This window comes from Manacus candei, unplaced genomic scaffold (genome assembly GCF_025592945.1).
Source record: "Manacus candei isolate 608988 ecotype Guabito, Panama unplaced genomic scaffold, ASM2559294v1 h1tg000049l, whole genome shotgun sequence".
NCBI classification, from domain to species: Eukaryota; Metazoa; Chordata; class Aves; order Passeriformes; family Pipridae; genus Manacus; species Manacus candei.
The window spans coordinates 27,615,845-27,632,372 of NW_026138097.1; the positions used below are offsets into that span (position 1 = coordinate 27,615,845).

Genomic DNA, 16,528 nt, shown 5'->3' on the forward strand with positions numbered 1-16,528 from the left:
GTCATCACTGACCTCAACTATGGGATTAGAGAAGGAGCTACAAATAAAATATAAAAAATTCCTCCCATATTCCACAGTTAGCAAAACCTATTCCTGTTTCTTCTTTGTAGAAGTAACTTTCCAAAAGTAATCAACCATAACCATATGCACATGTGGTTAAATCAAAATAAACCTTCACAACCCATTTTCTCTAGCTTGTTCAGTGTGGTGTGAAATCTTGCTGATTGGTCTATAAATGAGGTTATAAATGAGGACTGATGGCCCATCTCAATTACCAAACTAAAAGACACAGTTGTGAAGCAGAAGGCGTGCATTCCATGATTACCTCTCACAGTGAGATAAAAACAACCAATGTTGTCTTTGCTGAGATAGTACCAAAATCCAAATGTTTTGCAAACTCAGTGCCATCCCATCTTTCCCTCTCTCTTTTTTTTAATGGAACGACCTGAATTAATATTAGGCAAGTCTTCTCTGCATATAAAAAGTACCACCATCTTGATTCATATACTATGCAGTAAGTGAGAAATACTCAAATTACCCCAGATATTATATTACATTACATCACATCACATTCTGCTAGACAGAAAATAAACACAAGACAGAGCTAAACCAAAAAAAAAGCTGAAGGAAGATTGGGATAAAAATACAAAACATGCAAAGCATAATTTTTTTCTTTTGAAGCTATTATAAAAGTAAGTATAAGAACTAGGAAGTCAAGAAAGCATTGTATGTTAAACAGTTCTATAAAGATAAGCATGCATTTAAAAAAGGTCCAGCAAATTAGGTCATTTGTAAAATTGGTATTGCATACTATTTGTGAGAGAGTGGAAAGACAAACATTCATGAACACGATGCTTAGTGAGAGAAAAATCAAATGCGATTTTAAAAAGAAAGGCACCATAACCTGCCTACCACATCCATGGCAAGAGCCTCCACATTTTTGCTTTATATTTGCACATGCCCCTGTAATTGCTGTGTTGCATTCCTGGTGGATGTTAGACGTTATTACAGGTAACGTAGATTCTGTTGATACCCCAGATTTCCACACAAACACACCAAGTGCATACTAAGAAGCTGAATCTCCAGATACCCTAAACCGGTTCTTCTTAACAAAGGAAAGAAGGCAAGTGGAGCGGGTATTTGTTTTGATTGTAGTAGAAAGAAGATTATTTTAGCTAGGTTTTGTTGGTCTATTTTGAGTGGATTGCAGAAAGCTTCCTTGATCAAACATAGGATTTAAAAAGAGAATTCTGTACAACAACTAAGGCTGAAAGGAGAGAGGGGAAAATAAATTAATAAAAAAATAAAAATCAAGTAGCCCAGGGACCGTAGATGTCTCCACGACAATGGTGGCAAATTTGTGCGTGAAAGGGAAAAAAAGCCCCAAGGCAATCTGCCAAACTCTTGAAGTCAGGTTTAAGTGCTGGCACAATGCATACCCCAAGGTGCTCTGGCTGCCACGCTTCAGCATGTTAATTATGTGCCTTCAAATTAGAGACGAAAAAAGCAAGGACAGCGAGTTAGTAGTTATCAGCTTAGCGACTTATGTTTTCAGCAGAGGCAGAAATTGCATCTAATGTTAGCAGTTGCTTTTGTGTCTGTATACATAGCTATGTTCGTATGTATACATACACAGAGAGGTAGACACTCTTGTTCTTTTTAATGTGCAGAAGATATTTGAACAGTTGATTATTTCAGAGCAGTACAGCACTGGAGAGCCAGAAGTTAGTACGAAGAATGATGGCAACGCACAGAAAGGGAGCATGGGAAGGTTTTAGAAGAGCTCGCAGGACAGAGGTGCTCCGCTCTTACCCCATTACTCTGGGTGGAGTGAACTGACTGCTCGCTGGTCGAGGAGCATGTGCTCATGCGGTCTGTGTCCTTGCTGTGTGAAGAGTGGCGGTGGACCTGCCGCTGGAGGGAGTCATTGTCCCCAGGGAAAGTGAAGGAGCCAGGGCGGCTGGCAGGGGATGCTGGGATGGAGCTCCAAAAGGAGCCCTTCTGCAGGGGGCTGCTGGGTGGAAAAGTTTCCTTGCCAAAGGGAGAAGGGAAAGTCGTGGAGAGAGGAGAGTTCATTGGTGAGATGGCCCCTGGCCTTGGCTTCCCAAGCGTCAGTGATCCTATGCTGTTTCTTGTTCGACTGTCCTCTGAGCTTCCACGTGAGTCCTTCTGGGCTCCATCAGTTGAGCCAGAAATATTTCCTGCTGTCTTCCTGGGACTTTCAATAACTTTCATCTTGGGAATCTGTTCAGCTTCTCTCTGAGGACCATCCGGCTCTGCATTGGGAGGGTGCCTGTCTGGCTGGCTCAGGCCAGTTTCTAAGGAGGTGTTGTAGTGTGGCAGGGAGTGATTGTGAATGGACATACCTGACATCTTGTCTGCCTCTGCTTGGGCCGAGGCTGCAGAGGAGACCAGGACTGGGGAATGGTGTCTGACAGGCTGGGGGATCCGGGATGGCCGGCTACGGCTGGAGCTGGGGATGCCACTACAGCTGCTGGGGCCGCTGCTGTTACCACTGCTGCTCCCGCTGCCGCCTCCACCACTGCTGTGGTTCCTCTGGTACTCGATTGGGGACGTCAAGGCTGCAATGGGGGCGGGAGGGGAGGCGATCGGGGAGAGAGAGGGCAGGAAAGGGAACAGGAGCAGTTTAAAACAGATGTTTACTGGCAAAAAGGGGAGTGTTGTTCAAATAAATTTCCATAACAATGCTGGTCAAGTCACTTTTCTATATCTCACCTTCATGACCTGCTACATTAGCCTATATTAACAATTAGGAATCTGAAAATAGGAAGAAATGTTTTCCTCTAGGATCACATTGTTAGTCAGCAGCCAAGCTGGGAAAAAAAAACAAGTGTGACTCCAAATTCTCTTTATTGTAACTCTTTAAAAAAAGTCTATATTGGGGCAACAACTGATAGATATAAAAATACAGCAAGAACCTTCTAGTGTCACAACAGACACTACCACCTTCTACTTTTCTCCTGCAGAATCTGTATGTTGCCCCAATAAGATGTGACAACAATGGCCACCAAAATAACACAAGCAAAACATATTCTGAATAGATGCTTAAAATTCCACTTGGGTTTAGCATTTAAAGGCTTGCTTTGCTTAAAAGGGGTACACAAGCTCTCCACCTCAACGGATGGTGACAATCTTGATTCACTCCTACAAAACATTTGGAAAATTTCACCAAGAGAACACCATGTAAATTCAGACTACCACTCTTATTATAAATGCTAGCATCTGTTCTGAAGCAGAAATGCGGCACATATCCCCCAACTGTTCTGTATTAGCTCAGGAAAAAGAAAACTTACTGATCCAAGAAACAACAGATGAAAGAATCAAGTAATTCAATTATGAACTTTCAGTGAAAGGAAATAATTTACCATTTAAAAAGTTGCGCTGGTTTTCCAAAATTTGGTTAATTTCATGGATCCATAACTGGCGGACTCCTGGACTGGCAGAATGCAAAATAAAGGTTTCCGTGACATCGCCCGTCCTTGATGTTAGTGCAAATTTACATGGATCGCTGTCCACATTTTCCTCCAGGGAAAGGCAACTCACCTTCATGAAAGAAAAAGATAATTTATTTGTGCATTTTATGCGAAACATACCTCTAAAAATCTCTTACTTAGGAGCTTAGAGTCAGATCTTCAAATGATAACTGTTCTTTCCTTCGGTAAAATAATACCATGAAACGAAGGATTACAGTAAACTGAGGATTGGTGTATAGTTTACTGACACACTTGCCTGAACAATCTCCAGCTGGTCAGTATGGCCCAATGTTCTTCATCATCCCTCACTTTCCTTTCATGTTAGTTAAAAAGCTAAGCCTGCCAGGGAGCTCTACCACTGGCCCACACCAAAGGCTTCAGCTGCAGATACGGCAATTCCTTGGACCAGGCTGTTCAGCTAGCGCTATAAACAGGAGGCTCAGCCAGCAGACAAAGCACCAAGGTGAATTAGGGGAAGCAGGGTCTACCCAAAACACTTCATGAGGAGGGCTGCTGGGCTCTAATATTATCAAGTTTTTTTGACAAGCTTGAAGTGAGGGAAAACACTTTTTGTTTGAGGGAGAGCTGACACATCTAAGAAGGTCGCACTACTTACAAATATTATCTACATATTTGAATATCAGAAAGAATATATAAAAAGTTATTAAATCTATTTGCAATTACTTTTGCTATGTGTTGTACACATAGCACAGAGCTTAAAACTAAATTCTTTGTGAACGCTTGTCCAGTTTTGTGCAAGAACACCTGTTTTCATATGCTTCATGTAGGTAGCATCAGATCCAAAGATTTCCATATATCATCAGAGTGAGAATAGATTTGGTATTTCGGGAAATAACTGACACCTCACTGTGCTCTGTGACTGCACATCTAGATGTCACTAGTGACTCCCCACAGAATGAGAAACTGTTACCTTAGCAGAGTTTGTGCAGGGGACACAAAGACTCACACACAACAGTTACCTTGATACTGTTTTTAAACAAGAATCCGGGCATGGAGAAACCCTTCTTTTTATCTAGCAGCTCACTGAAAATGACAATCTGCTCAAAGAGGAAGACCCGTCTCTCCTTGCAGCGTGGCAGAAGTCCCGCATCCTGGTCTGTAACCAAGAATGTGTCCTGGAGCAGGAGCTTACCCTGGGCTACAATTTTACCCTAAATACAGAGGGAAGCAGAAACACATTTAGTGCAGTTCTTCATTTCTTTCCCCAATCAATCTTTTTGAGCAGATGCTCATGCCAAATAGCTTTCTATATTTCCCAACTTCCAACTGTCACTGACCATTATATATTCATTGCTCCTCCTATACACAAGACATTCTTGTGCCCTTTCTCAAAAAAGCAAATATCGTGAAGATAAAAAAAACCAACCAAACAAACCCCCCAAAAGCCACTCCCACCCTTTTCAATTCATACTCCATTTTGAGGCTTGGAACACTAAGGCTTTCATTTCTCTATTCTCAATAACTCTAACTACTTATATATTCTTCCGGTGCCTTCCAGGGTGCTGAATAGGGGAAGAATCCAAGTTCATACCTGCATCACAGAATATAAAGGGCTTTGCAAGCAGAACTTGTGACTGTGGTCTGAAATGATACATACTGCTTCAACAGCCAATTTCCAGCTCTTCTAGACTTAGCAAAACAAGGAGAAAGATTACGGTTGCCTCACGTACATTACTGAGGTCACTTAGTGACTCCTCCTTTGTCTACACTATTGAAATCAGGGCTGCTCACCTACTGACAACTGATTACTTCACTATTTTGCAAGCCTTTTTTAGTCAACAAGGGAACTGAAATAACACCTGCACTTACTAGATTTTGCAGAAGGACTTACCTAGTGTGAGTGACATGGCAGGTGAAGTATCCCAGGAAAAAGTCCTTGACAGGGCTAAGACTTGATTTTTCACTCACTGCTTTTTGCACCAGCTAACCAGATAACGAGGTAGCACTCTACCTCATTTTCTCCCCACAACATTAATGGTTAATTTCTAGAGAACCTGACGAAATCTCTAAGCAAAACTCCAGCCAACTTACATCAAATCCTTGCAGGCGGCCAACATTCATCATGTCATTACACCGTTTTGGTACTATACACATGACCTCTACAGCTTTCTGTTCAAGACAAATAAAAAGTCAAAGCTTTATTTTCCAAATGAGTTAACAGCATAACATTTTGTTTAATTTGATATGGTTGCTTTAGAACAGAAATGCAGTAAGTAAACACTTGAAATCACATTCTCAGGAAGATCAGAAAAGGAAAGTAACTCTGCCAAAACAAGAGAAGTTCAGAGTTAAGAGAATTCATGTCACTAAGAGAAAATGTTTCAAGTACCTCTAGTTCTGTTGTGTCAAGATTAGCTTTTTTAGAATATTTGAGGAAGTCCTGAAAAAGAAAAAAATCTGAATTTACTATCCTCTGTCAGAATATGACAAACTGCAGAAAACACATAGAAAAATTTTATTTTTAATGTTTTTGTTTAAGATTTATTCACCATTTGGACTTAGCTCATACAAGAACTGTGTTACACAGAGCTGCTCTTCAGTAAACACTTATGTGACATTAAAATGTTTGCAGGTGTAGATGGAGACGCTGGGATCAGTCCCAACAACTCATATCACTTTTACATCTGAAAACAGTTGAGAGTTCTTTCTCCCGTTCATATGACACTGGTAAAAATTCTAAATATTTCCATATCTAAACATTTGGTCTCTTAAAAGAAGCAGCAAATTTCTGCCCAAGCCATTTACTGCAATTTTTATAACTAAACATTCTCAGAAAATAATCATTTGGTATTGCTTACAAATCTGGGTTCTGCTTGGGAGAAGGGTGGAAAAATATCAGCAATAATTAAAAAAGAAAACATAGCTATTAATACATCTATAACATATCTGTTAACACATTCATCTCTACATCACTTTACCTTTAGTAACAGCTGGTATTTCATAATTCTCTGCACAGGTTTTATTAGCAAGTCCGTGAGCTGAAGTCTGTGGCCAAGGCGTTGCTTTAGATCCTGAGAGTTGTAAAACAAACGTTTTTGTTTGTTCAGTAATAAAGAACTTTGTTTTTGAGTTAAAAACACAGTATTCATATCAGTATATGGAGAGAGATATATACATATAGAAGGATGTATCAGTATTAATGGCAATCATACCAGAAATTGGCAAAAGTCAGAGCAGAATCTAATCTTCAGTTAGCAAAAGCTGGAGTCCTTCCCTTATCTGTATCACCTTTGTTTTCAAAGTATTCCACTCTGCAAGTATCTTTCATCTCTTTTTTTTGACAAGACTGCATAGTGAAATGTAATTTTTCAGTCACAGGTTGTATATAACCTATTTTCAACAGTGATCTCTGCTCATCCGAAATTGCCATTTCATGTAATATGCACTGGTAACTGCCTGGCCTAGGGTTAGTAAGGACAAGACTCTACTGATTAATTAATATCTTATACCTAAACTTTGGTTTTCATCTCTAGGAGTCTGTATCAGATTTGAGGAATTAGAACAGAAGTGGCAAGAAATTATAATTTAAAACAGCAATAATAATATCTGCTGCATTTCTTTGGTTGGTTGGTTTTTGGTTTGATCAACAGATCTGATAATGCTTATGATTTGCACACACCCTTCACCTGGCACATCCTCTCTCAGGAACTTACCTCAAAAAATGTATCAATGTATTCTGAGACGATGTGCTCAGACTTTGGTTTGTTTTGGCAGTAAACTATGTACATGTGCAACCTTCTCTCCTGGAGGAACAAAGACACAGAATGATACATCATTATCAAGAAAAACATGCCAGATTGAAATGGAGCATTATTTTAAGAAGTACAGCTGTTCAAAAGTATGAACTTAAAAAAACTTTGAGGAAAAGCAGTTACATATGCAGAAATTACAGATCTGAAAACAGATTTATTTGAGAATATCATTATGATTTTAAAAAGGCAACACAAGTGAAAAATATTCCCACAGTTATAAATCCTCCTGAACAACAGGTGTTCAAGGATGATAGGCAGGTCCCACAATAAAGTTAAGTATGAAAATGGTTATCTTTTTCCTTTAGCAAGAGCAATGAGAGGTTGGACCAGATGACACCACAGTGGTCCCTTCCAACTTAACCATTCTGTGATTCTGTAATGCATGTAGCCTCTGAAATTTAATATTTTTAAATTTTATTTTAATAATCTGATTATTATTCTAATTTATTAGAATAATGACCTCCTCCTGTTTAGATTTACAGAATAGTTAAGAGAAACCTCTCGAGTACTCTGTTTAGTACAGTCTGTCCTACCGGAGTTTGAGTGCGGATGTAGGTGATGAAGCCTGGAAATGGCAGCGCTAGTATTTTTTAGCTCTGTTGCTTTATTTTGTGAAAGTGCTTTTAACAACAAAGCAACAAAGAACAAGAGAGAGAGAATAACTTCAAGATTCGTTCTTGGTTGCTGATCTTGCTGGTTAAGAAGTGCAGACACACCATACGTGTCACCTACTCCAAACTCTTTCCTATCACTTTGCTAGCATTGGTTTGCCGTTAGAGGCTTTGCTGCCCAGAGTACTGACCAGTGAAGACAAATGGTAATGAAAAAAATGAAGAAATAAGATGGAGATTGAAAAGGACACAGGACATAGATTAAGAGCAGGAACTGAATTGCTGCGTTCTAGCTAACAGTCAGGGTTTTCCTAGAGGATGCTGTAATAATATCACAGCTTGCCTTTTTATCTGAAGTGATAAAGGTGCCTTTCAAAGACAACTCAGTTACAAATAATACCAGGAGAAAGTAAAACAGCAATCAGAAAGAGGGACAATTACTTCCTACAGGTTTTGCATTTTGCCAGCAACAAAATTCTCAGAAGGGGGGAAAGAATACAGAACTAGACTGCACTGAAACTAGAAGGAAGAACGAGCCTCTTTACTATTTTTATATATTATGTTCTGTGGTACTGCATGGATACCTGGGATTAGAAGGCAGGTGTCATATGAAATGACAATTCCCTTGCACCAAAGTGTAACTGAATTGAGAAATGGGGTGCTCATTTATGTTTACTCCCCACACAAAGATATCAGGGACAAAAACTACAGCACTTATTTATAAGCTCTTAAAAACTCTCTCTCCATATCTTACAGTGACAAATACTGTACAGCACTTCCACTGTGTTGCACTTAGTAATCAAACATGTTGGGCAGTAGCAGCAATAGAGTTTGCCAAGGACGATGTTTGCACTTACATGCTTAACAAACAGGGATCCTAGCTTTTCGGGATCTTCAAGGCACTTTTCCAACTCTCCTAAAAAGAAGCTGAACATAAATAGAATAAGTACTTTTGTTGGTTTTGTTTTTTTTTCCTGATAGCACACATTATAGCAACAGGTGTATATATATATATATATATGTATCTGTATATATATATCTATATCTAGCAACTTTGCAAGGGAAGTGGTCTTACTGCAAGGCAAGACAATTTGTGTCCCATAACAGCAGCTTTGGATATTAATGTATGTCCAAAATTACAGTGTTAACAGTGTAATATTTTAATGTAATTTTTTAAATGGAAAACCCCCTAGTGTTCACTAATAAAATTATTTCATTTCATATATATTGATTCAAAGCTTTCTCCTTCCTAGTCTGAATGCCTGAGGTGCTAATATTGCTATGCTAACCCCTAGCAAGTTCTTTAGTCTGTATTCTTAGAGAGAAAACAAAGTCTCAAACAATGGAGATACTTCTTGTACTTAATACTATCCATACTAGAGATTCTCAGGTGAAGCACTTGTTTTATATATATATATATATATATATATATATGCATCCTTGTTTATAGATCTTCACACCAACGTTTGTAAGCTGAATCTACAACTCAAAGCACAAGACTAACTGTTTTTATCTGAATATTTGAGGAAATAAAACAATGTCTTGAAGTCAGTCTAATATTTTTTAGGTAGAATAGTTCAGCAGATAGTTTTCAAGTTAATACATACTCTCTGTGCCAGTCATAAATCTGGTGAATGTTTCCAAATACAATCTTGTCTTTGCCTTTCATATCATCAGGTACACCATCTTCCTTCATAAGTGCCATATAACCCTGCAACAATCCAAGTAAATTCACTGTGAACATTCTTACTCTTAAAAAAGTGAGCTTTCTTTTAATCCCCATTTTCCCAAAAGCTGTCCAAATTGCCCATGGCAACTGCTTGCTTGGGACACAAAACCAAAGCAAAAACCTGCTCTATAACATAGTATAACATTGAGCACAGACACAAAGTATCACAAATTGACTTGAGGCTGTCTGCACAACACTACCCAGTGCTAGAAAAATGAATTCACTCCAGCTAATTTAGCCTGTGTGAACAGAACCAAAGCATGAAGGAAACTTCCACAACCCTTCTTCTTATTGTCTGAAGCAGTTGCAATGCTTTGCCAAGTAGGGCTGCTACTGAGTACATGTCAGAGCTGCTGAACTGGCTTCTGTAGTGCTTTGCTCGATGTTTCTTATTTCAGTCATCCACACTAACCCTACACCAAACTATGCTGAGGAAGAAAGCAGCTGTACTGCCTATGGGACTGCAGTGCATGAACTACTACTTGCAGTATGAACAAAACAAACACAAAGAAGCTGAACATCAATTCTGTTAGCAAGCATTCCAGCTACAGTAATGGTCCTTTTACATTTTCCCATAGTCTCAGCCTATTTTTGGTATCTACACAGTCATGTCACCGAGCAATTCTATCATATAGTTAGAGCTGGGAGTATTTTAAATTTTGTAATATTCATGCAACTCTATTCCTTTTTTTTTTTTTTAAATACTTCTATTCCTAAATAGCCAGGTCTGGTTTTGGTTTGCCAAGTTTATGTTTTGATGTCTAGCATTTTCATCAGGAATTATTTTGTTAGTTACAAAAATACATCTATTCATAGCCTTCTAATGCACCCTTTAAATACTGTAAAAACACTTCTCACAATGCCAATCTTTCTTTCCTTCCTTCCCTCTAAAACAGAGTTTAAGAATTGAACATTCTTAGGCTGAAATTCACTGTCATGCTCATTCTATTTTTCCAAATGCATCTTGTTGGTATCTGAAGACTGAAGAGAGATGTGTGATGTTATGTCATTTTACAGTAGGGGAAGCTAGGAAGTCTAAAAGAAGTCTAGCAGTAGGAGAGGAAGGTGGACTTTAAAGTCCTGTATGCTGAACTACAATTTTTTTTTTTTTAAATTTGGTTGTGCTAAATAAAACCATTTAGCCTAAGATAATATTAGGACAGAGGTAGTGATCCTAAAAAAATGACAAAGAACTACACTCTTCAGAAGAACAACAAGGTGGACACAATAAGAGGAACCAAAAAGGGAATAAGATATGATGCAGCATTTCTAATACATTAAAAGCCTGCAGGAGGGAAAACTCAAAATGCAAACTCTCAAATTTCCAGTTTCTTCATGTGTTTTGTTTTGAAAAACATTGTGAGGTTCAAGCTGCACAGCTGGTTAGTATCATATTTTAAAAAAAAGAAGAAATCAGGAGAAAGTAAAACATCATACCTCAACTACATAGCCCAGATCTCGCACATAATCTCGTTCTGTCTCCACTAATTCCTGTAAGACATAGCTACAGGGGAAGGAAAATGGTGAACATATATTAAAAAATTAAACACATTCCTCAAGAGGATTAATGGCACACAACTTCTTAGACATTTGCAGTCACATGTGTTTGATAGGCAAAACTGAAATGGAAGAATCATTGTACGTTGGTTCTAAGTAAGATACTGCTTTGACTTTGAAACTGGACAAGGTTTGCTTCTGTTTATCTAAAGTCAGATGTTTTCTTAAACATGACATTAAAATTAAACATTTAACTATTGTTTAAAATAAAATGCTATTATGTCTCTGGTCTGGAGACTCTTAACTATATGAACTGTTATTTCTACACACAGGTTTAAAAAATTTTGAAACTAGACATGTTTTTGTTCTACCATGGTAACAGTTTACTACTACATAAAGAAATAACGTGTGGGATGAAGCAGAACAAGGGGAATGACCATTTTTTTGAAGCCTAATAGTCTTTTGGACATTTAAAGGTCAGCATCTTCCTGAATAAATAAGAGTGACACATGACAGAAGTTAAACACAGGTATGACTAAGATTAAAAATCACAGAAAATTGAAACTGCAACGAATGTCTGAGAAACATAACTACATGCTTGACACCTAATGCAAGTCTCCTCCCTTTCAGACTAACAGCTTCTGCTGCCAGTTCAAAATGGGCATTGTAAAAAAAAAAAAAAAAAAAAGAAAATTGTAAAAAACTGAGTAAAAATGTGGTCTTACTGTCGTCTTTTTAAGGAGCTGGATTTCCTTTCTTCCATCTCATCAATGGGTGACGAGGAAGATAGAAGGGAGTTATCTGAAGGGTTAAAGGATGGACTGCTGCTGTCACCTTGATCTACCAACAAGGAACTTGGACGGTCCTCCAGAGCCTGAGAAGGTATTCAAGACAGTCAGCAACAATGATTTATTTCTCCTTTATTCACAAGACACATTACATGCAGCTGTATAAAGGAATCTATGGGAGATCAATTACTGTTATGTATCTTGGCAAAGCAGATTTCAAGCCTCCAGGAAACCAGCCAACACTATGGGTTTTCCAAGATAACAGCCTTATAGAAGCACATTTGGGATATGACAGTCTTTCCTTCACAGGAAAGAAAGGAGTTGAGTTGGTTTAAGCAGCAATGGTTAAAAGTCAGAGTATCCTGCTCAGGATGTAAGTATTTTTATGGGGAAAGATACACAGATGTGCACTCATTGCCAAGGATTAAATTATATTTGTCGCATTTGAGTTCTGGCATATACAAGTTACTTCCAATAATAAATAAAACATCTTTAAAGGAGGTTTTTTCAATGTTACATTTTTAACACAACAAAGTAGCATTCTTTGTAAGACATTTTGTTTATCTCATTAATTAGCCAAAATAGTGACTTAGTAAAGAAAATAATGACTTCTACACCATCAGTGTTGCTTGTGAGCTTCACGACAGTTCGGATCTTAGGAAAGAGTCCCTGTATCCCATGCCAAATATACTGTCTCCTTTGCATGAACCTCACAGGCTTCTGTTTGTACAAAAGATGTAGAAGCAATGGGAGAAATAACACAAATATCTTCTATGAAGTATTTATTGGATTTTTTTAATTCAGGTTCATAATCTTGGATCAAGCTACAGTTAAACATCACATTTTCCTTGCATGTGATACAGCTTTTAATGCAAGACACATTTACTTCACCAGGGTGGGGTTCAGCTGTAATCTTTTTTCTTTTCCCACAAAAAGTAAAAAAACCAATAATGATATGACTGGCCCAAAAACCAGGGGAAGATGACCCTTGGCTAAAATTGTGAAATGAGAACATCTCCACCAGGGACTATATGCATGGACCATTAGGTTATATACACTGCTGGGCAGCCTGCAAGACACACGGACTACCAAACTTCCCATTAACAAAAGACTGTGTTGAATTTTCTCATAGATTACTTCCTATTCACTGTTCTGGTGCAAGAGAAGTAAAAAGCACAACAGCGTGTGTACAAAATGACCCGTACATTACCCCAGAAAGTGATTTTTGAAACAGGCAGCAAGTTTTAAAAGTCAGTGGAAAGAATGTAGCTTTTCTTTGAATAGCAAGTTGGGACTTGAAGACACAACTTCCTTAGACACATGCATCTGCTAGTCAGCCTCACCATTTTACTTTTGACGAGCTCTTCAATCGCACTGACTAGTTCTGCAGCACTGGGTGTCTCGGAGCTGGTCGGCCGCACCAATAATCGAGATGATGTCTGTGCAATGACAAAAAGGAAGGAAAATCCCAGAGTTACCCTGGTACTTGCTCAAGGATCAAGAGACCTCCTTCACTTCTCTGTCAGACAAAGGTACCTGACAGTAACTGCCAGTATACTATAACACTAAGATCATCCCTTGCAACAAGTAAACCCCATAGAAGGTAAAGGCTGTGACAAAAATTCCTGTTCCTACGTGCAATAGAAGTCAAAGAAGTATCTTTCCTTTTGCTGATGATAATTCCTGACAAATAGCTAAGCTATAAAAGCTGCCTGAGTTGACCCAATGGAAAACCAACAGTTTGTTAGCCTATTTTACTGCTACTTAAACAAAGCAACAACTGCAGAATGGTAAGAGAAACCAAGAAGACTTGAAATAAATGAGAAAGTATTACTACATTAAGAAAAAATACACCAGTAACTCGGGGGCATTTACTTTTCTAAAGGAGCTGGAGTATACTGCCCAGATTCAGATGGGAAATTGAGCTCACCATTCCTTGTGCCATCCATTTTCCCCAATGGTATGTGTAGAGCACAGAAGATCTCTGGCCTCATAAGCTATAAAATGCCAGTTTATAGATACAACTGAAGGTAAAAGGTGTTCACAGTAAAGGATTCTGGGAGAAGGCCATTAAATTCAGCCTCAGTAATCTGCAAACAGGAGTTGTTTGCATATTACATTTGCCATTTAGTAACTGGAAAGTGGAAACGGTGTAATATGAAGCTTACTTCATATTACAAACAGCACAGTGAACATCATGTAGCACAGGGTAAGCTGTCCTGCAAATGTTTTCAACAAATCAGACAAAGAAATGGCACGTATAATGACTTCACACAAGAGGTTCTGCTCAAATCAAGCATGGGTGTAACAAGACTCCCCATAAGTAAATTAAAAAAAAAAAAAAAAAGAATAGACAGATTTTAGGTAGTTTGCCTTGTATTTGCCTTATTTGGAAAGGAAAACAGGGGCTGGGTAAGCAAAGGAAATACAAATAACTTTAAACGGAAAGATACGGGAACTGAGCCAAAGCAGAGACAGAACACAAGTCAACATAATGCTGCATCAGAGTTTACAAAAAGAGAAAACAAAAAGCGAAAATAATTAGTTTCATATTAACACAACTGATCTTGAAACTTTAATACAGTTTATCCAAAAATTAAATGCAAACAACTTGTAAACTGCCACCAAATGCACACGTGACGTGTGCAATGATTCCGCTGAATGGAAGAATGTATACTGTGCAGATGAGCTCTTAGGGGAGAAAATGGTTGTGTTATTTAATGATATTAGACAACTCAGCATGGCCTAGCACATGATGCTTGCATGAACACAAAAAACTTTGGAATCCCACAGCTAGCCTGACTTTTAGGCAATTACATGCCCCTGAATCTGATCATTGACCAGGTTTTCCAAAGCTGTGCTTGTACGTGGGTTTTCACTTTGGATGTAGAGCTCAGCTTAGTCTTACAAAACACTGTCAGTGCTGGAATCTGAATCTGGTCGTGGTCCCTTCTCTCTCTCTTTTGGGATATAAGAGGTGCAAGTGCTGTAAAACTTCAGAACTGTTTCGTTTCTAGTTCATGTGATTATATCACATATTATCTGAAGAAGAAGGAGTTGCATACATGAAGTCTGCCTGCAGACTGTCCTGATGATGTACTATGGGAGCAAAGTACACCCCTTGCCCAGAAACCAAGGAAAGGTGGAGGGAGCAACTGAGCTCACACAGGCTAGGGCCCACAGCAAGCTGGGAAAGCAAGGAGAAACCCAGCAAGCAGGGAGTTTCCAGCACTGAGTATAGACAAGAAGCTCTAGAGAGGAAGAAATGCTTGCAGGGAGGCACAGAGGAAAGCCAAGTCTCTGAGGTCACTGAAAGGTGGAGACATTCCTTGGGATCCAGAGGAGATGAGCAACCCAAAAAACCACTCAGCACGGCAGGAATGTGAAGGAGGACTCCACCCAGAAGGCAGACAACTAGGAATTTGTTTGCAAACCTTTTATTAATCAGGAACTCTATCAATAGAGTCAACTACCTTCTAGTGTGTAAAACTTGGCTTCTCACTTCTGCATTCCAATAAAGCATTTGTTTTAGGTACTAGAAGTTGGTGGCATGTGGACTTCAGGGAGGCACACACAGCCTCCCAGGCTGCCTCATGAGAGGACTTTTTTGCCCCCCACCACGCAGGACAGATATTGCATAACAACAGCAAATTGCAGAAGAATCACTATTTACATACTTTGAAAAACTATGGTGTAATATTAACATTACCAAATTTTAACTTCATGGAAGTCTTCTCTAAAATGTAGTTCAAGCTACTTTAAAAACTTTCCCAACGTGTTTTTACTGTAGTGGGTGCATGTTAACTGCTTAAGAATTGCTGCTGCTTTTGTCTGGGAGAGAGTTAATTTTCTTCACAGTGGCTGGTATGGGCTATGTTACGGATTTGTGCTAAAGAAAGTGTTGATAATATAGAAATGTTTTTGTTATTGCTGAGCAGTGCTTACACAGAGTCAAGGCCTTTTCTGCTTTCTGTACCTCATTGTTGGTGAGGAGGCTGGAGGTGCATGGGAAATTGGAAGGAGACATAGCTGGGAGAGGTGACCCAAATTGATCAAAAGGATATTCTATACCATATGACATTATGCCCAGGATATAAAGTGGAGGAAAGAAGGAGGAAGTGGTGGGGACGTTTGAAGTGACGGTGCTTGTCTTCCCAAGTCACTGTTACATGTGATGGGGCCCTGCTCTCCTGGGGATGGCTGAACACCTGCCTGCCCATGGGAAGCAGTGAATTAATTCCTTGTTTTACTTTGCTTGCATGCATAGTTTTTGCTTTATCTCAATCCACAAGTTTTCTCCCTTTTACATGTCCCATCCTCCCCCTGATCCCACTGGTGGGAGAGTGAGCAATCAGCTGCGTGGTACTTGGTGGTTGGCTAGGGTTAAACCACAACAGAAGTGAAATTAAAATTTACTGTGGATTGAAAGCTACTCAAAGCCTCTTACTCAACTGTGGTAAGGGTTTGCACCAGAAATACACTAGTGAGTAGACACTAATTTACAAGCATATCCCCTCACATAACTGTTCTTGCTATGTAAAGAATTATATAATCAAATTAATTTTTCTCTGGAGAACTTTTTTTAATACTTGTGTATCAATTTTTTTCTGTCACTGAAGGGACACACAAATATGAC

The 16,528-nt window shown here is 38.9% G+C and overlaps 1 protein-coding gene across 1 annotated transcript in view; it reads right to left on the reverse strand.

The window, feature by feature from the left end:
* Nucleotides 1-16,528, reverse strand: part of TRIO (trio Rho guanine nucleotide exchange factor) — a 255,846-nt gene that overhangs the window by 15,129 nt on the left and 224,189 nt on the right. The window contains 12 exon segments of the mRNA XM_051799299.1: nt 1,813-2,582; nt 3,387-3,564; nt 4,475-4,666; nt 5,547-5,624; nt 5,845-5,895; nt 6,434-6,526; nt 7,169-7,258; nt 8,736-8,805; nt 9,486-9,589; nt 11,045-11,111; nt 11,830-11,978; nt 13,236-13,331. Coding sequence (XP_051655259.1) covers nt 1,813-2,582; nt 3,387-3,564; nt 4,475-4,666; nt 5,547-5,624; nt 5,845-5,895; nt 6,434-6,526; nt 7,169-7,258; nt 8,736-8,805; nt 9,486-9,589; nt 11,045-11,111; nt 11,830-11,978; nt 13,236-13,331 — 1,938 coding nt within the window.